Here is a 26,032-nt window from a genome sequence, read left to right on the forward strand (position 1 = left end):
GAACTACCGGCTCCATCCATCCTGCAACCTGCCCCATGGAAAAGGGTGTCCAAGATAACAACTAGGACGTGAGCACTAACGTCCAATACATAAACATGAGTAAACATATGTATATAATGCATGCAACATGATGACTGGTAAAGGGTCATCTGAAAAGTCATGCTCAGTACCGGCGCCACATGAGTGCTGCCACCGCACGGATCAACCTCTGGGTGCAACCACACTCGTCTAGTACACCAGAGTAGTCAGACATACATGTTCCCGCCGTCGCGGTCCTTTCAGTGACAGACTATCGATTATAGAGCTGAGCGGCTCTATAATCAGGTATAACAAGGTATAGGCTCAACGTGTATGTGCACATGATATATGAATATAGAAAACGGTAAAACATACATCATGCCACATAATAATGCCAAATAAATGCAACATATAAACATGTATACTCGCTGGCAATCTCAGTCAATGTGTACGTACCTCTAGGCTAGTTCAAGTCTTGTAGGATCCTAGGTTCCAAGCCTATATTCAAAAGTTCATCATATCACCACACAAGTTCTATAAATCTTAACTAAGCTAATAAGTACTCCCAAAACTTAAACAAATTCCCGGACCATACCTTCGTCCGTAGATAGCCCTTTGGAGTCGCTAGTCTCAGATGACTATAACCACACATTGGTTATACCAGAACCTTTATTATAATTGATAGGACCCTCAAGTGTATAACTCACACTATATAACTGAAGAAGGAAACTCGGGAATTCGTAATTCAAAATGAAATCGAATGAGCCCTATTTATAGGAAATTTTCCGATCATGTTCGGACCCTCCGAACTCGGGTTCGGGTCGTCCGATCCAACTCACTGCCTGCATGCGAGACACGTCACGTTCGGACCGTCTGATCGTCACTTCGGGCCGTCCGAAGTGTCCTAAATCCAACACTTGTCAAAAACCTTGGCTGAGTAATCCTGCCTACTTGGCACAGGAGAAGTTCGGGCCGTCCGATCTTGGTTCGGACCATCCGAACGTGCCTTAACTCCGAAGTCAACATGTCCTCTTCGGAGCCCCCGACTCGCTAAGTTCGGATCGTCCGAAGTCCTCTTTGGATCGTCCGAAATGGCCAAAATATTGAAAGTCCAATCCTTAACTCTGAAGTCCGATTGAATCCTCAAATTGGTTAATTACTAACCCTTAATCATGTTTAACATATTATTATCTTAAAATAGAATCTGGATTACTACATGGTTTGAGTGTTTTGGTTATTTGATGGGTCCAGTTGAACTGCTCAACTTGGACTGGTTTTGTTTATCGACTGCTCAACTGATTTCTCAACTCAGACTACTTTTGTTCGTCGACTGCTCAATTGATTTTCAGGTCTTCACAAACATTCGTGCTACATCTCTTAAAAAGGTTAAAAATCAGGATATGATCTTGTAACCGCTTCTCTACATCATAAGCACATAAACTGATATAGTTGAGAACTTCTTACAAGTACTTGTCCGAAAAGATATAAAGTTTGTATTAGAACTGAAATTTGATTAATGAGAGGATCAAAATAAAGATTAGAACTTCTTATTGGACTAATTTTGATATTTTCTTTCTCCTAAAGAAATACTTAATCCACACCCGGCCATACTCTTCCATGCAATATTATATGTTTGATCTTTTCCTCGCTTGGCTACCATGAAAGTTGTTGACCCCGTATCATATATCTCGAGTTCTTAAAGTCCTATTTCGTCATAATTTGGATGTATTTTTACAATGAAGTGGAAACATATGTTTGCATTGATGATTTTGGCATTCCATTTCGCCAATGTGATTATTTATAATGTAAGAAGTGTTGGTCCCAGCTGTGGCATTACGAGATAGAAACTATGGAAATTGAAAAATAAATAGACACCAAGATTTACGTGGAAAACCCCCAAAATTATTAGGGTAAAAACCACGGGCAAGATCAAAAGATTTCACTATAATATTTAGAGAATTACAACCTCTCTCTGTGTTTCCAAAAAGACACTCAGTCTTTTATACAGGAGAAAACCTATCTCACAAATATATATAGAAATAATTAAGGAGAGAAGATCACTCAAGATCACTCAAAAATATATAAACGCGTGGAGAATGCAAATTCAAAAGTGAATTTGCATCCAATTCGTCAATGTTGGCACCTCTTATCTTAATCCACGCACTCTAACTTTGCTGACTAATAGACATGTATTTATTGCATGTCCCTTGCCGACATTTCTCCCACTTGGAGATTTGATTGAGAATCAAACATATCTCCACACATCCTTTCAATCTTGCCATTTCCTGCTGGTTACGTTCCTGCGAGGCCACTTGAGGATGTACACCATTCAAACTTCTCTGTACTCACTGGCTTGGTCAGAATATCAGCAATGTTATCCTTCGTATGGATCTTCAGCATGTCCACACTTCCTTCCTCTACTACTTCCAGTACAAAGTGAAATTGTACTCCAATGTGTTTAGTCCTGGAATGAAAGGCTGGATTCCTTGCAATGTGCAAGGCACTCTGACTGTCACAAAATAGAGGAATCTTTTCTTGTTTGTGCCCAAGCTCTTCCAATAACCTTTGAATCCATATTGCCTCCTTGCAAGCTTGAGTAGCTGCCATGTATTCTGCCTCCGTTGTAGATAACGCCACAACTGTTTGCATTTTTGAAACCCAGCTGACTGCACCTCCTGCAACTGTAAACACATAACCAGTAGTTGATTTTCTTTTATCTGGATCACCTGCGTAATCTGAATCCACATAGCCCCTGAGTGTAAAATCTGATCCTCCAAAACATAATGCAGCTTCTGAGGTACCCTTAATGTATCTAAGGATCCTCTTAACCGTGCTCCAATGCTCTTGTCCAGGATTTGCCATATATCGACTGACTGCTCCCACTGCTTGTGCAATGTCTGGTCTTGTACAAATCATGGCGAACATTAAACTTCCCACTGCTGATGCATACGGTACTCGATACATCTCCATCTTCTCTGCTTCACTGCTAGGACACATCTCAGAAGATAACTTGAAGTTAATAGGAAGAGGGGTTGAAACTGGCTTACTATCTTGCATGTTGAAGCGCTGCAAGACTTTCTTCAAATAATTTTTCTGGAAAAACCAAATCTTCCTATTTCTTCTGTCTCGGTGAACTTTCATCCTTAGAATCTTGTTTGCTGGTCCCAAATCCTTCATATCAAATTCCCTAGCCAACTGTGCCTTCAATTCTTGGACCCGATCTTTGTTGGGGCCTGCTACCAACATGTCGTCCACGTACAACAGCAAAATGATATAATCATAATCACCAGACCTCTTGAAATACGTACAAGGGTCTGCACTGAGTCTGTTGTACCCAAGGCTCATGATATAGGAATCAAATCTCTTGTACCAACAACTCGGTGCCTGTTTGAGACCGTACAGAGATTTTTTCAACCTGCAAACCAAGTTCTCTTTGCCTTTTTCTGCAAAACCTTCTGGCTGAAGCATATAAATTTCTTCTTCAAGATCGCCATGAAGAAATGCCGTTTTCACATCTAGCTGTTCTAGATGTAGGTTAAACACCGCACACATTGCCAATACTATCCTAACTGTTGAAAGCCGAACCATAGGAGAAAATATCTCATTGAAGTCAATTCCTTCTTTCTGAGCATACCCTTTGACAACCAATCTTGCACGATACCGCTCCACTTGGTTATTGCCATCACGCTTGATCTTATAGACCCATCTGTTACCGATAGCTTTCCTCCCTCGTGGTAGTGTAACAAGATCCCAAGTTTTGTTCCTGTCCAATGCTTCCAATTCTTCCTGCATCGCTGTCATCCACAGGGATACATCCGAGCTTTGAGTAGCCTCATGGAAACTCGATGGCTCACCATCCTCTGTTAATAGACAATATGCAATGTTGCTTTCAGTGACATAATCTGAAAGCCAACCTGGTGGTCCTCTCTCTCGAGTTGACTGCCTCACTTTGGAAACCTCTGAATCAACTGGTTCTTGTACCTCGTGCTCTGGTACTGCTTCACAAGAAACTTGATCTTTGTCTGTCTTATTTTCCACCTGAATGATAGTAGTTTCTGAATTCGGTGTGCCTTTGTCTCCCTTCACTTTATCTTCCTCGAAGATAACATCTCTGCTGATGATAAGCTTGTGGACAGTAGGATCCCACAAGCGAAACCCCTTTACTCCATCAGCATAGCCCAAGAAGATACATTTTCTGGATTTGGAATCCAACTTCGATCTTTCTTGTTCATTGTACATAACGTACACCGGACTTCCAAATGTATGTAACCGAGAATAATCAGTTGGCTTTCCAGTCCACACCTCCATCGGAGTCTTCAAATCAATCGCCACTGAAGGAGAACGATTGATGATGTAAGAAGCGGTTTTGACTGCTTCTGCCCAAAATGACTTTGGTAGACCCGCAGTACTCAACATAGCTCTTGTTCTGTCCAACAGAGTTATGTTCATCCGCTCCGCCACTCCATTATGCTGAGGCGTGTAAGCCGTCGTGAACTGTCGTTTGATGCCCTCATGCTGACAAAATGCATCAAACTCATCACTGGTATATTTTCCTCCATTGTCAGTCCTTAAACACTTGATTTTCTTATCAGAATCAAGTTCAACTCGCGCTTTGAAAACTTTGAAGATTTCGAAAACATCTGATTTCTTCTTGATTGGATACACCCAACATCTCCTAGAGAAATCATCAATAAACGAGACAAAGTATCTCGCTCCTCCTAGGGACAACACCGGTGCTTGCCAAACATCAGAATGAATCAGCTCCAATATGCCTTTGCTTTTGGCAGTAGATGTGCCAAACTTTAATCTGTGTTGTTTACTGGTAACACAATCCTCACAAAAGGGTAAAGTCACTTTTGTAAGCCCCGGCAACAGCTTTCGTTCTGAGAGAATCTTTATTTCTCGTTCTGACATATGCCCAAGTTTTCTATGCCACAACATTGTTGCTTCTTCTCCCGAACCAATTGATGCAACAGCTAGTTCCGCCTTTTTGTGTGTTTCCCCCAACAAGACATACAGATTTGCAGCAACCTTTTCAGCCTTCATAACCACAAGCGCGCCTTTCACGATCTTCATGATCCCTTTCTCGATACGGGTTTTGCACCCAATATCATCCAATTGCCCCAAAGACAAAAGATTCTTTGTCAAGCCCTTCACATGTCGTACCTCCTGTATGGTGCGAATAGTACCATCAAACATTTTGATTTTAATGGTACCGACCCCAGCGATTTCCAAGGCATGATCATTTCCCATGAATACAGATCCTCCCGAGACTGGTTCATACTGGTCGAACCATTCTTTCCTTGACGTCCTATGCCACGTCGCTCCTGAATCCATAATCCATGCATCACAAAATTTGTGTCTGTCTTCCGCAACTGTTGCTGCTTCGCTGAATAATATTTCACCACCGCCTGAAGTACTGGCCACATTTCCTTGAGATCCCTTTTCGATGCTCTTCGTACACTCTCTTTTGAAGTGCCCTTTACCGCCACATTTAAAGCAGTAAATATTCTTCTTCTTACTTCTTGACTTGGATCTACCATATCTGTGGCTCCCACTGGAGTCACGCTCCATCAATCTTCCTCTCGTCATTGGTAAAGCCTCTGCTTGCTTCGACGTTGCCAACCTATCTTCCTTGTTCCTTCGACGACTCTCTTCTCCAAGAACCGCAGTTAAGACATCGTTAAAATTTAAATTATCCGAAAGAACATTGTTGGTAACATTGATGATGAGCTGATCGTATGAATCTGGTAGACTTTGAAGTAGAAGCTCCGCACGTTCTTTTTCCTCTATTTTATGCCCCATAGAGGTGAGCCGAGAAAATAGAGTATTCAGTGTGTTGATATGGTCGGTTATCGATGAGGATTCCGCCATCCGAAGAGTATAAAGCTTTCTCTTTAGGAATATTTTGTTGTGTAGTGACTTGACCTCGTACAGTTTTGACAGAGTATCCCAAATAACTTTTGCGCTTTTTATTTCAGAGATACTTGACAAAACTTCATATGCTATAGCCAAGTGTAAATTGGCAACAGCATTGTGATTCATCTCGTTCCACTTTTGATCGTCTGTGACGTCCACCGGTCTATCTCCAATAGCTGCCAAGCAACGCTCCTTTGTTAGAATTGCTTGCACCTTCAATTTTCGCAGCAAAAAATTGCTCTCATTGAACTTTTCTATCTCGTATTTTGCCGACATCTTGACTACAAGAATCCTGCTTTATAAAATCTTCAAAAAATCTTTTCTGATGTGGAAGATCAGTCACAGCTGCAACCACAGAGCATACACAGAATTTTAAGAAATTTTATGTCAAGACTCTGATACCACTTTTTGGTCCCAGCTGTGGCATTACGAGATAGAAACTATGGAAATTGAAGAATAAATAGACACCAAGATTTACGTGAAAAACCCCCAAAATTATTAGGGTAAAAACCACGGGCAAGATCAAAAGATTCCACTATAATATTTGGAGAATTACAACCTCTCTCTGTGTTTCCAAAAAGACACTCACTCTTTTATACAGGAGAAAACCTATCTCACAAATATATATAAAAATAATTAAGGAGAGAAGATCACTCAAGAACAGAAGGAGGAACTTGAGGATGAGATATACAGAATGAGGAGGGAAGGGCTCTATTTATAGAGCTCTTCCCCTGTATAAACGCGTGGAGAATGCAAATTCAAAAGTGAATTTGCATCCAATTCATCAATGTTGGCACCTCTTATGTTAATCCACGCACTCTAACTTTGCTGACTAATAGACATGTATTTATTGCATGTTCGTTGCCGACAAGAAGTGATCTTCATCAGCTTGTTCGTCCAAAAAGAAAGCTCAAGCCTGAGGAATCCGAATTGTTCGAATCGTCAGACATATCGAGAAGGTTTGATTCAAGGGTTAAGGATTTTTTCCGCGGGAATGAATCATGCAAAGTTAACATCTTCATGACATGGATTGCCCCAGCCGGTTCGTTTCGAAAACGACAGTTCTCCGGCCTGGACAGCTTGTTCCAAACTAATCCCAGAAGCTGTTTGGTCATACTGTCAAAAAGTATGGACTCGGTTAATGGGGACAAAATTCTTGAGCCGCTGATCGGGCACGGTTTTCGGGTTCTGGCCGTGACTCCGGACCTGTGGGATCTATGCAAGGGCACTCCTGCAGAGTCTTGGCTCAATGAAATAAAGAATGGGAGCAAGGATCCAGGGGCGATTCCTCTGGCACAGAATCTGTCAAATTTGATGAGACTTGCTGCATTGTACAAGTATGGAGGAGTTTATTTGGACACAGATTTCGTAATCTTGAAAGATCTTTCAGGGTTAAGGAATGTAATTGGAGCTCAAAGTGTTAAAAAAAAGGGAAACCCGACAAAATTGAATAATGCAATTCTTGTTTTTGACAGGGAACATCCACTAGTGTACACGTTTATGGAGGAATTTGCATCAACTTTTGATGGGAATCGATGGGGTCACAATGGGCCACATTTGGTCACTAGAGTGGTTGATAGGGTGGCAAGAAACAAGGATTTCAAATTCAGAGTCTTGCCACAAGTGGCTTTCTACCCGGTGGATTGGAACCGGATAGCGGGTTTTTCATCCGGCCTAGTGACCCAACCGATGCGAAATGGTTCGATGTCAAGATCCGGTGGCTCAACGATTCGAGCTACGGGGTGTACTTGTGGCACAAGGAAAGTGGTAGATTCAACATTGAACAAGGGAGTATTATTGATAGATTGTTGAATGATCTCTGTGTCATATGCACTAGGGATGTGTTAAACTAAAGTGGCCCCTAATTGTGCAGATATGTGAATGAGTTCCTTTCTCATGTTCGATAATAACTTCAAGCTCAAGATGACTGCAAACTTCAATTCAATTTTCATTTTTTTTACCCTTTTTATTTTATTTTTCTCAATGTCAAGGCAACATATGTTTTTTTTTTCCACTTACTGAAAATTCAATATAATGCAGATATTTTGTTGAATTCTTATTTATATCATATTTTATTTTATGATTGTAAGTAATTAATACATATGCTAACATATAAACTCAAAAACGTGATTCAATCAATGTGAGATATTTAACACGCAATAATAGAATTAAATATTAGTAATATATAGTGAATGAAAATTGATAACTATTAACTACGTCCTTTGGGTTTTGCAGCAAAATTTTCGCACTCATACATTTACTATCTTTAATTAATTTAATCATGTCCTTTTTGTGTTTCCGGAGTTTAAATTAATTAACATATCGATTTGCACATGATCTTCTTAATAAATACTCAAATTTTTTTCTACCTTAACCATAGCAGATATGTACACACAAACACACGTATATCGAAAATCAATTATTTTTTTGTCAATTAACTTGTCTAATTTTGAATTTTGGTCTATAAAAAAGTGTTCAAGTTTTTATTTTGATACAATAATTTTTAATTTTCAGTTATTTTGTCCAATTGCTGATTTGACATCGGACAAGTCAGCGATTTTCGATGTCATGTCAGCATTTTCTTGGTAGATGAGATCCTAGCATATGAGTAATACTCAAATCATGCATCCAACAGTTCGTATTTTTACACATAGACGTAATTAATTATATATTGTTGACGTGACAAATCATGGGACATTAGATCTATCATTGGGGTATTATCTATATGGTAGGTTGAAATCAACTCATTTTATGATATATCATTTTAAGTGTGTCACATCATCAATTAGACCAAAATAACCGAAAATTATAATTTAGTGTATAAAACCAAACTTTCTAAATTTAATGAATCAAAACCTAATATAATATCAACCAAGTTAATAGACGACCACCCCCCCCCCCCCCCACCAAAAAAAAAAATCATATTATAACATTTTAAAAAATGATCCTACACTACAATCATTTTTTTTAATTATTTTACGTTTCCGCATTTCTTTACTCCATGTTCTAGTATTAATTATTAGTTTCCTCTATTCTAGTATCGATTATTAATTATGGAGGACATGATCGAGTTTTAATAAAATAAAATAATACTCGAGAGAAACGTGAGTCCTAGAATATTAAACACAACCCTTTCGATACCCTGAAAAATCAAGGGACCCTAAGTGTTCAATCGATAACCATCTTTTGCTTAACTTAGCCTGCTCCGTCCCTCAAAACAACAAGCGATGGTACAAGTATTCACATGTCATCAATCGACTACCTTGTAAAGGAGTACAAAAGCGTTGAGAAAGCAATTAATCACTAGAAAAATTAATGAGGAGGATGAAAATATGTCATTGATATTAGAGAGACCATTCTTGGCTATTGTTGAGGCCAATATATATGTCAAGAAAGGTGAGTTGACGATGGGTGTAGACAGTGAGAAGGTGACTTTTACTGTATTCAAGGAAGCTATCAATCCATCCAAAGAAAAAGTGTTTATGATCGATCAAGCAAGAAGGATGGAGAGTTGTCGCAATTTTTAGAATAAAATAGCATTAACAAGACAAAAAGATCCGTCGGTGGAAAAGAAGAAGAAAAAGAAAAGAAATCAAAGATTAAGAGAGTCGTTGAGTATGTTTGGAAGGTGAAGGAGAAGGAAAAAACCTCCAACAAAGTGAAACCGGGCTAGAATTGAAGTAGAGTCGGGCTATGAACTATAAACTAAGCGCTTCTTGGAAGGCAACCCAAGCTAGTATTTTTTTTATTTGCTTTATTTTTATTTTATTTTTGTTGTTTGTCTTTTATTATATTTTTGTGCATGATGAGACAAGACATCAATAATAATTTTGAGTTGTGTAGGTAAAAAGTGTGGAGCTGAAAGAGTTTAGGCGCGACCCCTAAAATAAGAGCTATGAATGATCAAGATGGTGCCGAGTACTGACTCTCGGTGTCCAAGGTACGTGTCTTTTTTTTATTTAATACTGTACATTGAGGAAAATGCACATACTTAAGTTTGGAGGGTGTGAAAATTTGAAAAGTTTCAATAAGTTAGTTTGAGTTAAAGGCATGATGTTGTAATTGTATTGGCCTATGATGAATTTTTTTTTGTTCTGAAAAGTCAGTGTTAGCTATATTTAATCTTGAGTTCTCACATATATGCATAAATGCCATGATTTTCGATACTCCTAGTAATTAGAAAAAAATTATGTGGATTTGTGATGTGGAATTGAGGATTTGATTCTTAACTCTTGTGATTTTTGCTTGAAATTGAGGTAGATTTTTATGAACACAGATGAGATTTAGGCAATTTTTTTGAGTTCATTGAATATTTTTAGCCATTATTCATTTGTTAGCCTTGCTATGAAAAATCCAAAACCAAAAATAAACAGCTAAAAAGTTCATAGTTCAAAGAAAAAGTAATGGTGGAAAAAGTAAGGTGAGGGGAGGCCTTAAACAATGGATTGAAATTCTAGTCCAAAAATATAAGGCAAATTAAATATGTAGAATGTATGAGTAGAAAGGGAAAAAAAAAATCAATATCTGGCAACACAATGCAAATAATAAACTCAGCTACTTAATGCTGCTAAAATTGCAAAATATTCATTCCCTTCGCTTGAATTCTGATTCTTGATTATTGTTGGTACATATCTGGATACTTATCTCCTGCTTAATTTTCTTGAGCCTATTGTTAACCGAAAAGGTCCTTTTGATATGTGCAAATAAATATTGAACTTGGTTGATTGCATTTTGAAACTTGAGGGCGGAGTTAATTATTTTATGAAGCTTATAGATTTCATGATTTTATCAAAAGTTAGGTGGGTAAATGAGATTGATAAATCACACACACACAAGAACTCTTGAGAAAATTATCCGACATGTGGATTGAATTGTGGAATATAAAATTTGGAGGTCTATATATTACCCATTATTGTTTTGCTCGGATCTAGCAAAAGTCTAAGTTTGAGGGAATTTGATAAGTGCAATTTATGCACTTAATTTACATATGATTTGGCTTGGATTTTGTGATGTATCGAGTGGATTTTATGTGTATTTGTTGTTGTTTTTGTGATATGCAAAGATTGGAGAAAAAGTACCGAGAAGAGGCGGAAAAACAAATTACGGGGCTGCAAAGTTTAAAACATTATTATAGCTGTTAAAGAAATCCAAATCCGATCTTCACCGTTCAAATAATTTTTAGAATGTCTTAAGGCTTCTATCAAAATTTTAGCTCGATCCGACGGCTAAACTCAATATATGACTTTTGCAAGAATGCTGCGCGAGCTGGATGCGCTGCACTAGCGCGCCCGCGCCAAGGAATGAGCGCGCCTGCGCTTCTTGGGCATGAAAAGGGAAAATAAAATCGAAGCTCATGTGCGCCCGCGTTGTTGGATGAGCGTGCCCGAGCTAAGTGGAAAGTGTTGAAAAATAAAAGTGCGTAAGTGTTGCGCGCCCACGCGAGTGTAGTGGCGCGACCGCGCTGTCGCGAAAAATTTAGAGTTTTATATTTTCGGGATGGAAACTTTTGTATTTTTGTGGGCTTTTACTTGTTGGGTTTGAAGCACATATAAAAGAGATTTTGATGCACACAATTTAGAGCGAAGCCGCCTACAATTTGAAGAAGATTTCACACGCCTAAGTTGGAGAATTTTGGAGCAAAAATCTGCGCAACTTGAAGAGAAAAAAGCTAGAACAAGGAAGAAGATTGCATCAACCGGACTCGACATCGCGTCTTTGGCTTTGCTATTCTTATTCTTATCTTTTAAACTTTTGATTTAATGTATAGTTTTAAGAACATGATTCGTTTTTGTAATATTTTGAGTAAGAACTAAATTTTTCTAGTCTAGAAGATTATGTAGCTTGGTAGAGACAACTTCTATGACTTTTTGATTTTATGTGAATTGAACTCCCTTAATTTAATTGTGTTTTCTAGAATTGATTGTCTTTCAATATACTGACCATAAATTGATTTGTCATATTTATTTGAAATCGTTACTCGGGAGAGGGGATTTTGAATAGGACCATTAGAAAATACACTGTTAATTATTATATAGCTCGGGAGAATGTATAACTTTAACAGAGCTTTTGGAAGAACATAGTTTATCACATATCATTAAGCCCAGATTTTTAATAGGGACATTGAAATCGAATCTTAATTGATACATTTTATTTGTTGCTAGGAATAGGAAAAAAAAAAAACAAGTGTTCTTGGCTATTAAATAAAAGTAATTCATGAGAATTAATTAGTTAGAAGTAGTTGTTGTTGAAACCAAGTGAATCAAATCCTAGCTCTAGACGTTTTTCTCTCATTGATAATCCTATAATTTGCGTGGTTTACTTGCTATTTTCTATTAATTTATTTTGAGTTTGAAAGCAAAATTTTATATTTAATTTTATAAATAAAGTTTGGATTATTTTAATTACAAGTATTGATATAATTTTCAAGCATACTCCACGTGGGAACAATACTCTACTTATCATATATTAAAACCTTACAATCGTGCGCTTGCGAGCATAAAAATTAGACAACACTTGGCGTTCAAATGTTGCAAAACGAGAGGATGGCAAGACGGTATGCAAGCCAAAAGCTGATACCAAAGAAAGGAGCACAAGGTAAATCTCAAACTCCTATTAATCGTTCTAGAGATATTAAATGCTTTAAATTTCAAGGGGCTGGACATATTGCTAGTCAATGCCCATATAAAAATTTGATGACTGTGAATGCTTGTGGTGATATTGAGTCTAAAAGTGAGGAGGATGTTGAAAATTATTAGGACATGCCTGCCTTGGAGGATCCTGATGATGAGGGATATGGTGTAGTTGTTGAAGAGTTTTTGGTGACTAGAAGGATCATGAGTACACAATATAAGGAGGAGGAAGGTAGCCAAAGAGAGAACCTATTTCACACTCGATGTTTTGTGAATAAAAAAGTGTGCAGCCTTATTATTGATGGTGGGAGTTGCACCAATGTGACGAAATATGAGCTTGTTGATAAATTGAGTTTGCCTACATTAAAACATCCTCAACCTTATCGATTGTATTGGTTTAATGATTGTGCGAAGGTGAAAGTGACAAAGAAAGTCTTGGTTTCTTTTTCTATTGGTAAGTATGTAGATGAAGTATTGTGTGATGTGGTACCTATGCATGCTTGTCATATTTTATTGGATAGGCCATGACAATATAATCGAAAGATGATACATGATGGATTTAAAAAACGGTATTCTTTTACTTTGAAAAAAAAACCTATTGTATTGTTATCTATGACTCCAAATAAAGTGTTGAAGGATCAAATGAAAAATAAAAAAAAGAAGAGGCCGAAAATGAAACGACCCTAAACTCTCTAATAAATAAATATGCGGAAATTTATTTTTTTTTTTTTTTTTTACTACTAAATAAATATATGTACATATATGCCCATACATATATGCACAGAATAAAATATTTAAAAATAAATACATGACTAAATAAATAAACAATTTAAATACTTAAATAAAATGCATTCTTTGAAATAATTAAGCATCTGAGTCAACCCTAGAATTTAAAAATGTACTGCATAAATAAAATAGATAAAAATGTGCATGCACTAAAATATTTAATAAAATATTCCAACACCTCGACCCATAAAAATCATAAAAAATGTATCATAAGACATCAGTACGGTGACTCAGAAGCTGTCACGGTCACGGGGCTACTGCAGCACGGCTCATACATCCTCACCACCAGTAGGAGTAACCTGTTCCTCTATGTACTCACCTGCACCATATCAGTGTAGTGAGCCTAGAGGCCCAACATGCATACTAACAAGGGTTTAAAATAATTTAAATCAATTTAATACTAATACATACATATACATGAATGAGCATGCTTAAAAATTACATAACATAAATTACATAAATAAACATACATAACATACATAATATCATACATACATAAGTTGTTGAGCATTTATTTTCTGAACATCGAATGGTCCTATCCGTAAGTGTGACCCATAGTGCGACTGATCAGTCTAAGAAACCATCGTACGAGGCTGGTGGCGAACCACCCATACATAAATGGCAGAAAACTGCCCATACATAAATGGCAGAAACTGCCCATACATAAATGGCCACACTACTTCAATTTCCACCTAAAATATTTTATTTTGCTCAACCATAGAAATTAAATCATATCATAAAAATTGATTTCATGAATGCATGTACTTAAATAAATTGTGTGTCCTTCATATATATTTAATTTAATTTTCTTACTAACATATAAATATTAAAATAACTTAAATGCATAAAAATAATTAAATATATAATCAGGACACATGCAATTTTCTCATGGATGGTTCTGGACTGCTGGCCCTACACTCAAGCCCATTAACTTAAATCTGGCCCGTTAACATACTTAAGCCCAATAACTTAAACTTTAAGCCCAATTAATTAATCTAAGCCCAATTACATTAATTAAGCCCATTAAATTAATTAAGCCCATTAAAAATACCCGAAGCCCAATAACACTTAAACTGGCCCATTGGGCCCAAAAACCCAAAGACTGGCTCATTAACTTTTATGGGCCCAAAAGCCCATAAAATTAATGGACAACCTTAATTAAAATTTTAAAAGTCCAAATAAAATTATTTGGGAGTCCAAATAATTTTATTTCAATTTATTTGACCCAAAAACACATAAATTCGTAAAATATTTTAAAAATAAAAAGACTCGAGCCCGGCCCACCAAACCCGGACCCGGACCCACTTAACCCGACCCACTAACTTACTGACCCAACCCGAGCCCCCACGACCCGACCCGGTACCCTAAACCCTAGAACCCGAACCCCTTTACCTCACCAAGGCCGCGGCCGTGAGCAGCAGCCATTCCATGGCTGCTGCCGGCCGGCTCCGGCCGCCCCTGGCCGAAGCGCCGCCGCCCGGACGTAGCCCACGTCCGGGCGGACCTAACCTGTCCGAACCCCAGCCCCCATGCAGCCCGGAAACTGTCACCCGACGGTTCTTCCCTTCAAACCCTAACCTGCGCGCAGCTGGACTCTTCACCCCTAAACCGATCGGCCTAGCCCTTCTCAGACCCAAGCCCCGCCATGGTTCGATCCTTAGGCACCCTACGACCCCTCTTGACCGAACCCTCAGCCCTGAACCAAGCCATGCCATCAAAACAACCGTGAACCATGAATATGCACGCAAACAACAAATCTTCAACCGATTTTCTGAAAAATTACTAAAAGAATTTCCATGCCTACCTTAACCTACATAATATATACTGATATGATAAAGAAAAATCGAGAAGAAATCATGCCTTTCACCGTAGAAATCGATTTAGCACGCACGTAGGACGTTTCCGGGACGACGGGGCGACGACAACGAGCTTTGGTCCTTCAAAAGTGTGGCTATGGTGTTCTTCCTTGGCTTGCTAGGTGGAGAAGATGAACATGGAGGGGAATGGCGGCTGATGGGGGAGAAAAGGATCGGCTAGTAGGGTTTGGGTAGATTAGGTTTTATTTTGTATTAATTAAGATATAGGTTAAATAATTAACTATAAAAGGTTTTAAATATTAAATACACAACTTAAATTCTTAATTAAACTTTAGAAATCTGATAACATAAAATAAATCTCGAAATATTAATTTAGGGGAATTTTAAAAATACTAAAAAGTCAATATTTTGACTAATTTTGGATAAAAATGACCCCTAAAATTAAATAAAATTAAATACTTAAAATTTTGAGATAATAAAACTCAAAATAATATTTTAAGGCTCCAAGAAGGCTCATAAAATAATTTGGGTAGAAAGTTGTCATCTCGTCCGTCCACGGTCCCGTCTACGCGATTAAATAATGAAAATACTAAATATCATAAAAATCACTAATTATGGGTTAAATGCTTAAAATATAACTTAAATCATGCATAAATGATTCACATAATTATTTAACCCATAAATCGTAAATTTAAATAATTAAATATCCTAATTATGCAGGCGGATTTATGTAATTAAAAATACCGGGTGTTACAATTCTCCCCCCCTTAAATTGAATTTCGTCCTCGAAATTAAAGTACTTACCCGAACATCTCCGGGTAGCGAGTCCTCATATCCTCCTCGGTCTCCCAAGTAGCTTCCTCCTCCGAGTGATTCAGCCACTGGACTCTGACCATCGGTATGACCCGCGTCCTAAGCCTCCGCTCCTCTCTAGCCAAAATCCGCACTGGTCTCTCCTCGTAAACAAGATCTGGTGGCAACTGTAAGGGCTCAAAATCCAATACATGCGACGGATTGGAGACATATCTCCGAAGCATGGATACATGGAAAACGTTATGCACTGCCGCTAGCCCTGGAGGTAGAGCTAAACGATAGGCCAACGTGCCAACTCGCTCCAATATCTCGAATGGCCCTATGTATCTCGGATTAAGCTTGCCTCTCCGCCCAAAACGCGCTACTCCCTTCATAGGTGACACCTTCAAGAATACGTGATCACCTACCGCGAACTCCAAATCGCGTCGTCTGGCATCTGCATAACTCTTCTGCCGACTCTGCGCAGTCCTCATCCTATCTCGAATCTGCGTCACTATGTCAGCTGTCTGCTGCACAATCTCTGGACCCAACAAAATCCTCTCACCAACATCATCCCAATGCACCGGAGATCTGCATCTCCTCCCATAAAGTGCTGCATATGGAGCCATACCTATAGACGACTGAAAGCTGTTGTTATAGGTAAACTCCACTAATGGCAGTCTAGTCTCCCAAGATCCTCGAAAATCGATAACACAAGCTCTCAATAGATCCTCGAGAACCTGGATCACCCTCTCTGACTGACCATCTGTCTGGGGATGAAAAGCTGTACTGAACAAAAGTCTAGTCCCCAAAGCTGTGTGCAGACTCTTCCAAAACGCTGAGGTGAATCTCGGATCTCTGTCTGACACGATAGACACTGGTATGCCATGCAGTCTAACAATCTCTCTGATGTAAAGCTCTGCATACTGTGTCAAAGTGTAAGTAGTCCTTACCGGTAAGAAATGAGCTGACTTGGTGAGTCTATCCACAATCACCCAAATCGCTGTACACCCTCTGGTACTCCTCGGTAAGCCAACTACAAAGTCCATCGTAATATTCTCCCACTTCCATTCCGGAATGGGGAGAGGTCTAAGAAGTCCTGCTGGACGCTGATGCTCTGCTTTGACTTGCTGACAAGTCAAGCACTCTGACACCACTCTCCCGATGTCACTCTTCATCCCGGGCCACCAATACAATAACTGTAAGTCTCGGTACATCTTCGTACTTCCGGGGTGAATGGAGTACGGAGATGCGTGAGCCTCTGCTAGAATCTCGGCTCTCAACTGATCAACGTTCGGTACCCACATCCTCCCACGGTACTGAACGATGCCATCCTCCACTGTATACAAGAGACTACCTCTGGCCTCATCTCTCTGTCTCCATCGCTGTAGCTCCTCATCAGTGGACTGTCCCTCTCTAATCCGATCTCTCAAAACTGGCTGCACCGTCAACACTGACAAGCTCGGTGCATGGCCACTCGGATAGCACTCCAAACCAAATCTCTGAATCTCGGTCTGTAGTGGTAACTGTACAGTCAAACATGATACCACTGACGACTTTCGACTCAAAGCATCTGCTACTACATTAGCCTTACCCGGATGGTAGCTAATGTCACAATCATAGTCTTTCACAAGCTCAAGCCATCTGCGCTGCCTCATGTTCAACTCCTTCTGGGTGAAGAAGTACTTGAGGCTCTTGTGGTCGGTGAAAATCTTGCACTTCTCGCCGTAAAGATAGTGCCTCCAGATTTTCAACGCAAATACCACTGCTGCAAGCTCCAAATCATGCGTCGGATAGTTCTGCTCATGAATCTTCAACTGTCGCGACGCATATGCGATAACTCTGCCACTCTGCATAAGTACTGCGCCCAACCCAAGCTTGGACGCGTCGGTGTACACCACTAACTCCTCATGTGGCACTGTCATAGCTAACACAGGTGCTGAAGTAAGTGCATCCTTCAGCTGATCAAAACTCCTCTGACAATCTGGACTCCAACTATACTTCGCGTTCTTCTTGGTCAAGGAAGTCAAGGGTACTGCAATAGAGGAAAAACCCTTGATGAACTTCCTATAGTATCCTGCTAAACCCAAGAAGCTACGAATCTCCGAAGCATTCTTTGGAATCCCCCAATCCCTCACTGCCTGCACCTTGGACTGATCCACTGCAATCCCATCTCTAGAAATAATGTGGCCTAGAAACGCCACCTGCTCCAACCAAAACTCACACTTACTGAACTTTGCAAACAGTCGATGCTCCCTCAAAGTCCGCAAGGCTGTATGCAAATGCTGTGTGTGCTCCTCAATGCTCCTCGAGTAGATCAATATGTCATCAATGAATACAATGACAAACTGATCTAGATATGGCTGGAAAACACGATGCATAAGATCCATAAACACTGCTGGAGCATTGGTTAACCCAAAGGGCATCACCAAAAACTCATAGTGTCCATACCATGTCCTAAAGGCAGTCTTAGACACGTCTGAATCTCTGACTCTCAGCTGATGGTAACCAGATCGCAGATCGATCTTGGAGAATACCGAAGCTCCCTGCAACTGATCGAATAAATCCTCTATCCTCGGTAGTGGATACTTATTCTTCACTGTGACTCTGTTGAGCTCTCGGTAGTCAATGCACAATCTCATGCTGCCGTCCTTCTTCTTCACAAACAACACTGGAGCTCCCCATGGAGAAAATCTAGGACGAACAAAGCCCTTCTCCAACAACTCCTGAATCTGCCCCTTCAACTCTCTCATCTCTGTAGGAGCAAGTCGATACGGTGCCTTAGAGATAGGCACAGTATCCGGCAACAACTCAATACTGAACTCCACCTCCCTCACTGGTGGAACTCCTGCAACATCGTCAGGAAAAACATCTGGATAGTCACGTACCACCTCTATATCTGATAACGATCTGCTAGAAACATCTGAGGTAGTGACCACACTAGCCAGAAAACCCTGACATCCACTGCGCAACAGTTTCCTCGCACGGACAAGTGATATCATCTGAGGAATACTGCTAGACTGAGATGCAAAGAAAGTAAACATCTCACCTCCTGCTGGCTTCACTGATACTGTCCTACGTCGAAATCAATCGAAGCTCCATTAACTGATAGTCAGTCCATACCCAAAATCATGTCAAACCCGGTCAATGGAAGAACCACTAGATCCGCTCGAATTGAGTGTCCCTGCAACTCCAATTCCAGATCTCTGATAACACTAGTGGTAGTGATAACCTGTCCGGATGGCATGGTAACATCGTAACCACTGTCTACAACCTCCAGTGTAATGCCTATCCGTCTGATAAAATCTCGGGAGATAAACGAGTGCGTGGCTCCTGAATCTAGCAACGCAAACGTGGAGTTGCCTCCAACTAGAATTCTCCCTGCACGCAGAAGATTCCCAACAATTCATACCACTATGCTCCCAAGGTTAAAACACTACAATTCCTTAATTCTAATCACAAAGAAACAAAATTCTTATTCTAGCATGCTGATAATTAAACTCATGTGACATGCATTCAGATATAATCGCAATTTAAACAAAAGCAAAGAATTGAAAAAGTTCTAGGGGTTAAGTATACCGGTGATCAAGGAGGTATCTGGGTCTGCCTCCTCAGCCTGCATCACATAAACTCTCCCACTGACATTCTGCCTCTGCGGGCAGTTGGCAATCTGATGCCCTGGCTCCTTGCAACGATAGCAGACTCCTGCTCCCAATAGACACTGCCCGGAATGCATCTTCTGGCACTTCGGACACACTGGATATCTCCCTGGAGTAGGGGCCCCGCCCCTAGTCTGCTGCTGTGGCTTTCCCTGAGGCCTCTACTGATTCGGGCCCTTAGATGGCCCTGTAGACTGCTTCTTCGCAGGTGGCTGCGAAGATGGTCGCTGATACCCTGTCTGCACAAACTGCCTCTTACCCTGCTGCTCTCTCTATATCTCTCTCCGTCCCTCCTCGGAACGCAAGGCCCTGCTGACTGCAGACTCATATGTAAAGACGTCTGCCATACGCACGTCGTGCCTGATCTCAGCCTTCAGGCCCTCCACAAACTGTCGCAGCTTCTCCTGCGGACTATCAGCAATCATGGGCACAAAGTGACAGCCCCTCTCAAACTGGCTCACGTACTCCACAACAGATCTGTCCCCCTGACGGAGACTCATGAACTCCCGGATCATGCGACTGCGCACATCCTCAGTGAAATACTTGGCGTAGAAGATACGCCTGAACTCAGCCCACGTCAGTGTAGGTAGATGGACCCCTCTAACTGCACCCTCCCACCAAAGGGCTGCATCGCCTCGCATCATGTACGTCGCACAGCTCACCCTGTCGGTGTCTGTGATCCCCATATAGTCGAAGATGGACTCAAGAGAGCGAATCCATCCTTCAGCCACCAAAGGATCGGTGGTCCCCAAGAACTCCTTAGGCCCCTTCTTCTGGAACCTCTCTGCGACGTCCTCCTCGTGGGACAGTCTGGGACGGGCTGCCTGCTGCTCCAGCAAGGCAGTAATACCCGCCATCATCGTGGCACTGGCCTGCTCCAGTGCTGTGATGGGGTGCTGCTGAGGTGGCGGTGGAGGTGGAGGTCTTCCACGTCGGTTCACCTGTCTGGGAGGCATTCTGCACCACCACATATTTATTTACGTAAATCGCCTTGCATAACTAAGTGTTTTAAAATTAAGGCTAACTTAAATTCTAGAAATTTAAATCATACTAATAACATTAAAACTTACAGACCGGTAGCGTGGATTTCTGAGCTCGCATAGCAGTAGTGACCCCTCCAAGGACCGTGCTCTGATACCAACTGAAACGACCCTAAACTCTCTAATAAATAAATATGCGGAAATTTTTTTTTTTTTTTTTTTTTTACTACTAAATAAATATATGTACATATATGCCCATACATATATGCACAGAATAAAATATTTAAAAATAAATACATGACTAAATAAATAAACAATTTAAATACTTAAATAAAATGCATTCTTTGAAATAATTAAGCATCTGAGTCAACCCTAGAATTTAAAAATGTACTGCATATATAAAATAGATAAAAATGTGCATGCACTAAAATATTTAATAAAATATTCCAACACCTCGACCCATAAAAATCATAAAAAATGTATCATAAGACATCAGTACGGTGACTCAGAAGCTGTCACGGTCACGGGGCTACTGCAGCACGGCTCATACATCCTCACCACCAGTAGGAGTAACCTGTTCCTCTATGTACTCACCTGCACCATATCAGTGTAGTGAGCCTAGAGGCCCAACATGCATACTAACAAGGGTTTAAAATAATTTAAATCAATTTAATACTAATACATACATATACATGAATGAGCATGCTTAAAAATTACATAACATAAATTACATAAATAAACATACATAACATACATAATATCATACATACATAAGTTGTTGAGCATTTATTTTCTGAACATCGAATGGTCCTATCCGTAAGTGTGACCCATAGTGCGACTGATCAGTCTAAGAAACCATCGTACGAGGCTGGTGGCGAACCACCCATACATAAATGGCAGAAAACTGCCCATACATAAATGGCAGAAACTGCCCATACATAAATGGCCACACTACTTCAATTTCCACCTAAAATATTTTATTTTGCTCAACCATAGAAATTAAATCATATCATAAAAATTGATTTCATGAATGCATGTACTTAAATAAATTGTGTGTCCTTCATATATATTTAATTTAATTTTCTTACTAACATATAAATATTAAAATAACTTAAATGCATAAAAATAATTAAATATATAATCAGGACACATGCAATTTTCTCATGGATGGTTCTGGACTGCTGGCCCTACACTCAAGCCCATTAACTTAAATCTGGCCCGTTAACATACTTAAGCCCAATAACTTAAACTTTAAGCCCAATTAATTAATCTAAGCCCAATTACATTAATTAAGCCCATTAAATTAATTAAGCCCATTAAAAATACCCGAAGCCCAATAACACTTAAACTGGCCCATTGGGCCCAAAAACCCAAAGACTGGCCCATTAACTTTTATGGGCCCAAAAGCCCATAAAATTAATGGACAACCTTAATTAAAATTTTAAAAGTCCAAATAAAATTATTTGGGAGTCCAAATAATTTTATTTCAATTTATTTGACCCAAAAACACATAAATTCGTAAAATATTTTAAAAATAAAAAGACTCGAGCCCGGCCCACCAAACCCGGACCCGGACCCACTTAACCCAACCCACTAACTTACTGACCCGACCCGAGCCCCCACGACCCGACCCGGTACCCTAAACCCTAGAACCCGAACCCCTTTACCTCACCAAGGCCGCGGCCGTGAGCAGCAGCCATTCCATGGCTGCTGCCGGCCGGCTCCGGCCGCCCCTGGCCGGAGCGCCGCCGCCCGGACGTAGCCCACGTCCGGGCAGACCTAACCTGTCCGAACCCCAGCCCCCATGCAGCCCGGAAACTGTCACCCGACGGTTCTTCCCTTCAAACCCTAACCTGCGCGCAGCTGGACTCTTCACCCCTAAACCGATCGGCCTAGCCCTTCTCAGACCCAAGCCCCGCCATGGTTCGATCCTTAGGCACTCTACGACCCCTCTTGACCGAACCCTCAGCCCTGAACCAAGCCATGCCATCAAAACAACCGTGAACCATGAATATGCACGCAAACAACAAATCTTCAACCGATTTTCTGAAAAATTACTAAAAGAATTTCCATGCCTACCTTAACCTACATAATATATACTGATATGATAAAGAAAAATCGAGAAGAAATCATGCCTTTCACCGTAGAAATCGATTTAGCACGCACGTAGGACGTTTCCGGGACGACGGGGCGACGACAACGAGCTTTGGTCCTTCAAAAGTGTGGCTATGGTGTTCTTCCTTGGCTTGCTAGGTGGAGAAGATGAACATGGAGGGGAATGGCGGCTGATGGGGGAGAAAAGGATCGGCTAGTAGGGTTTGGGTAGATTAGGTTTTATTTTGTATTAATTAAGATATAGGTTAAATAATTAACTATAAAAGGTTTTAAATATTAAATACACAACTTAAATTCTTAATTAAACTTTAGAAATCTGATAACATAAAATAAATCTCGAAATATTAATTTAGGGGAATTTTAAAAATACTAAAAAGTCAATATTTTGACTAATTTTGGATAAAAATGACCCCTAAAATTAAATAAAATTAAATACTTAAAATTTTGAGATAATAAAACTCAAAATAATATTTTAAGGCTCCAAGAAGGCTCATAAAATAATTTGGGTAGAAAGTTGTCATCTCGTCCGTCCACGGTCCCGTCTACGCGATTAAATAATGAAAATACTAAAAATCATAAAAATCACTAATTATGGGTTAAATGCTTAAAATATAACTTAAATCATGCATAAATGATTCACATAATTATTTAACCCATAAATCGTAAATTTAAATAATTAAATATCCTAATTATGCAGGCGGATTTATGTAATTAAAAATACCGGTGTTACAGAAAAAAAGAGTGATAAAAAAAGTGAGTTGGCCGTAAAAAAAAATAATGAAAGAAAAAAAGATGTAAAAAAAATTGAGTTGATTAAATTGAATAATGAAAGAAAAAAAGATGTTCTCCTAAACACAAGTGATATAACCAAAAATCTTTCGAACAATATTGTTTCTCTTTTGCAGGAATTTGAAGACTTATTTTCGGAGGAGCAACCTCAAGAATTACCACCTTTTAGGGGAATTGAGCATCAAATTGATTTCGTACCCGGAAGTGCGTTGCCAAATCGTCCAGCATATAGGAGCAACCCGAAGGAGACTAAGGAACTACAAAAGCAGGTTAGTGAAATTTTAGATAAAGGTTTCGTGCGTGAGTCTATGTCACCGTGTGAGGTTCCTATGTTATTAGTGCCTAATAAAGTGGTTCATGGAGAATGTTCGTTGATTGTAGAGCCATAAATAATATTATCATCAAGTATAGGCATCTCATACCTAGACTAGATGATATGTTGTATGAAATGCATGGTTCTAGCATATTTAGTAATACTGATCTTAAGAGTGATTATCATCAAATTAGGATCAGAGAGAGAAAACCAATTTTAAAACTAAATATGATTTGTATGAGTGGTTGGTTATGCCTTTTGGATCAACTAATGTGTCTAGCACTTTTATGAGATTGATGAATCATGTCTTGTGTGCACATATTGTGAAATTTGTTGTTGTTTACTTTGATGATATCTTGGTGTATAGCAAGAATTTGAATGAGCATGTGGAACACTTGAGAATTGTGTTAATCACATTAAAAGATGAAATTTTATATGCGAACTTGAAAAAGTGTGTCTTTTGTACAAAAAAACTTGTGTTTCTTGGCTTTGTTGTGAGTTTTCAAGGGGTGAAAGTTGATGAGGAAGAGGTAAGTGTAATTCGAGATTGGCCAATGCCTACTTTTATTAATCAAGTTCGAAGTTTTCATGGGCTTGCAAGCTACTATAGGAGGTTTTAAAAGATTTCAGCACTTTGGCGGCACCTATGACAACGGTGATAAAAAAGAATGTTACATTCCATTGGGGCGAGGAGCAAGAGAAGTCTTTTAATATTATTAACCAGAAATTAATTAATTCTCATTTACTTGTTTTGCCTGATTTTGCTAATAATTTTGTAATTGAATGTGATGCATCAAGTATAGGGATTGGAGGCATGTTGATGCAAGGAGGAAGGCCAGTCGCATATATTAGCGAAAGGCTGAGTGGATCAGCATTGAATTATCCTACCTATGATAAGGAGTTCTATACATTGGTAAGAGTTCTTGAGGCATGGCAGCACTACTTGAGGCCCAAAGAGTTTGTGATTCATACAGATCATTATTCTTTGAAGCACCTTAAGGGGCAGCAAAAGCTGAACAATGGACATACTAAGTGGGTGGCATTTGTGGAGACTTTTTCATACGTAATCAAGAATAAGCAAGGTAAATAAAATGTGGTAGCGGATGCACTATCACGGAGGTATGTATTTTTATCTACTCTAGATTCTAAGTTCTTAGGATTTGAACATGTTAAAGAGTTGTGTGCTACGGATATTGATTTTGGTGAAATTTTTGAGTCATGTATGCGCGGTCCAAAAGATAAATTTTATGTGCATGATGTATATTTGTTTAAAGAAAATAGGTTGTGTATTATTAAGTCTTCAATTCATGAATTACTTGTTAGAGAATCGCATGGGGGAGGTTTAATGGGAAATTTTGGTGTGGCTAAAACTTATCAAACATTGTATGAACATTTTTATTGGCCTCATATGAAGCATGATGTTGAGAGGATATGTGATGTTGAGAGGATATGTGAGAGATGTGTGACTTGTAAAAAGGCTAATTCTAGACAACAACCACATGGACTTTATACTCCACTTCCTGTTCCTAGAGAACCGTGGGTAGATATGTCTAAGGATTTTGTTCTAAGACTACCAAGGTCTAAGAAGGGGAGAGATTCTATTTTTTTTTGTGGTTGACAGGTTTTCGAAAATGTATCATTTTATTGCGTGTCATAAATCTGATGATGTTTCTCATGTTGCTGATTTATTCTTTGGTGAAATTGTGAGATTGCATGGCATGCCTAGGATCATTGTTTTTTTTTTATAGGAATACAAGATTTTTGAGTTACTTTTGGAAAACATTATGGTGGAAACTTGGTACTAAACTACTATTTTATACTGCATATCATCCTCAAACGGATGGTCAAACTGAAGTTGTTAATAGAACGTTAGGAACTTTGTTGCGTACTATAATTAAAAAGAATTTGAAAAGTTGGGAAGAATGTTTTCCTCTCGTTGAGTTTGCTTATAATCGTAGTGTGCATTCTACTATGAATTTTTTTTCGTTTGAAATTGTGTATGATTTTAACCCATTAACTCCGTTGGTTTGATGTCTTTACCTATAAGTGAAAGGGTTAATATGGATGGTAAGAAAAAAACGGAGTTTGTGAGAATTTTGCATGAGAATGTACGGGCGAATATTGAAAAGAAGAATTTGCAATATACTAAGCAAGCGAACAAGGAAAAGAAAAAGATTGTTTTTGAACCGGGTGATTGGGTGTGGTTGCACTTCAA

General features: G+C 39.3%; 1 protein-coding gene across 1 annotated transcript; it reads left to right on the forward strand.

Moving 5' to 3' along the window:
- The first annotated feature begins 6,957 nt into the window (after nt 1–6,957).
- On the forward strand, nt 6,958–7,749 carry LOC140889508 (uncharacterized). The gene has a single exon (XM_073297224.1). The coding sequence runs from the start codon at nt 6,958–6,960 to the stop codon at nt 7,747–7,749; it is 792 nt and encodes a 263-aa protein (XP_073153325.1).
- The last annotated feature ends 18,283 nt before the right edge of the window (nt 7,750–26,032 follow it).

This window comes from Henckelia pumila, chromosome 3, assembly GCF_033568475.1.
Source record: "Henckelia pumila isolate YLH828 chromosome 3, ASM3356847v2, whole genome shotgun sequence".
Lineage (NCBI taxonomy): Eukaryota > Viridiplantae > Streptophyta > Magnoliopsida > Lamiales > Gesneriaceae > Henckelia > Henckelia pumila.

What these genes read in the sequence shown, in the direction of transcription:
- LOC140889508 (XM_073297224.1), top strand. Translation starts at nt 6,958, where the DNA reads ATGACATGGATTGCCCCAGCCGGTTCGTTTCGAAAACGACAGTTCTCC.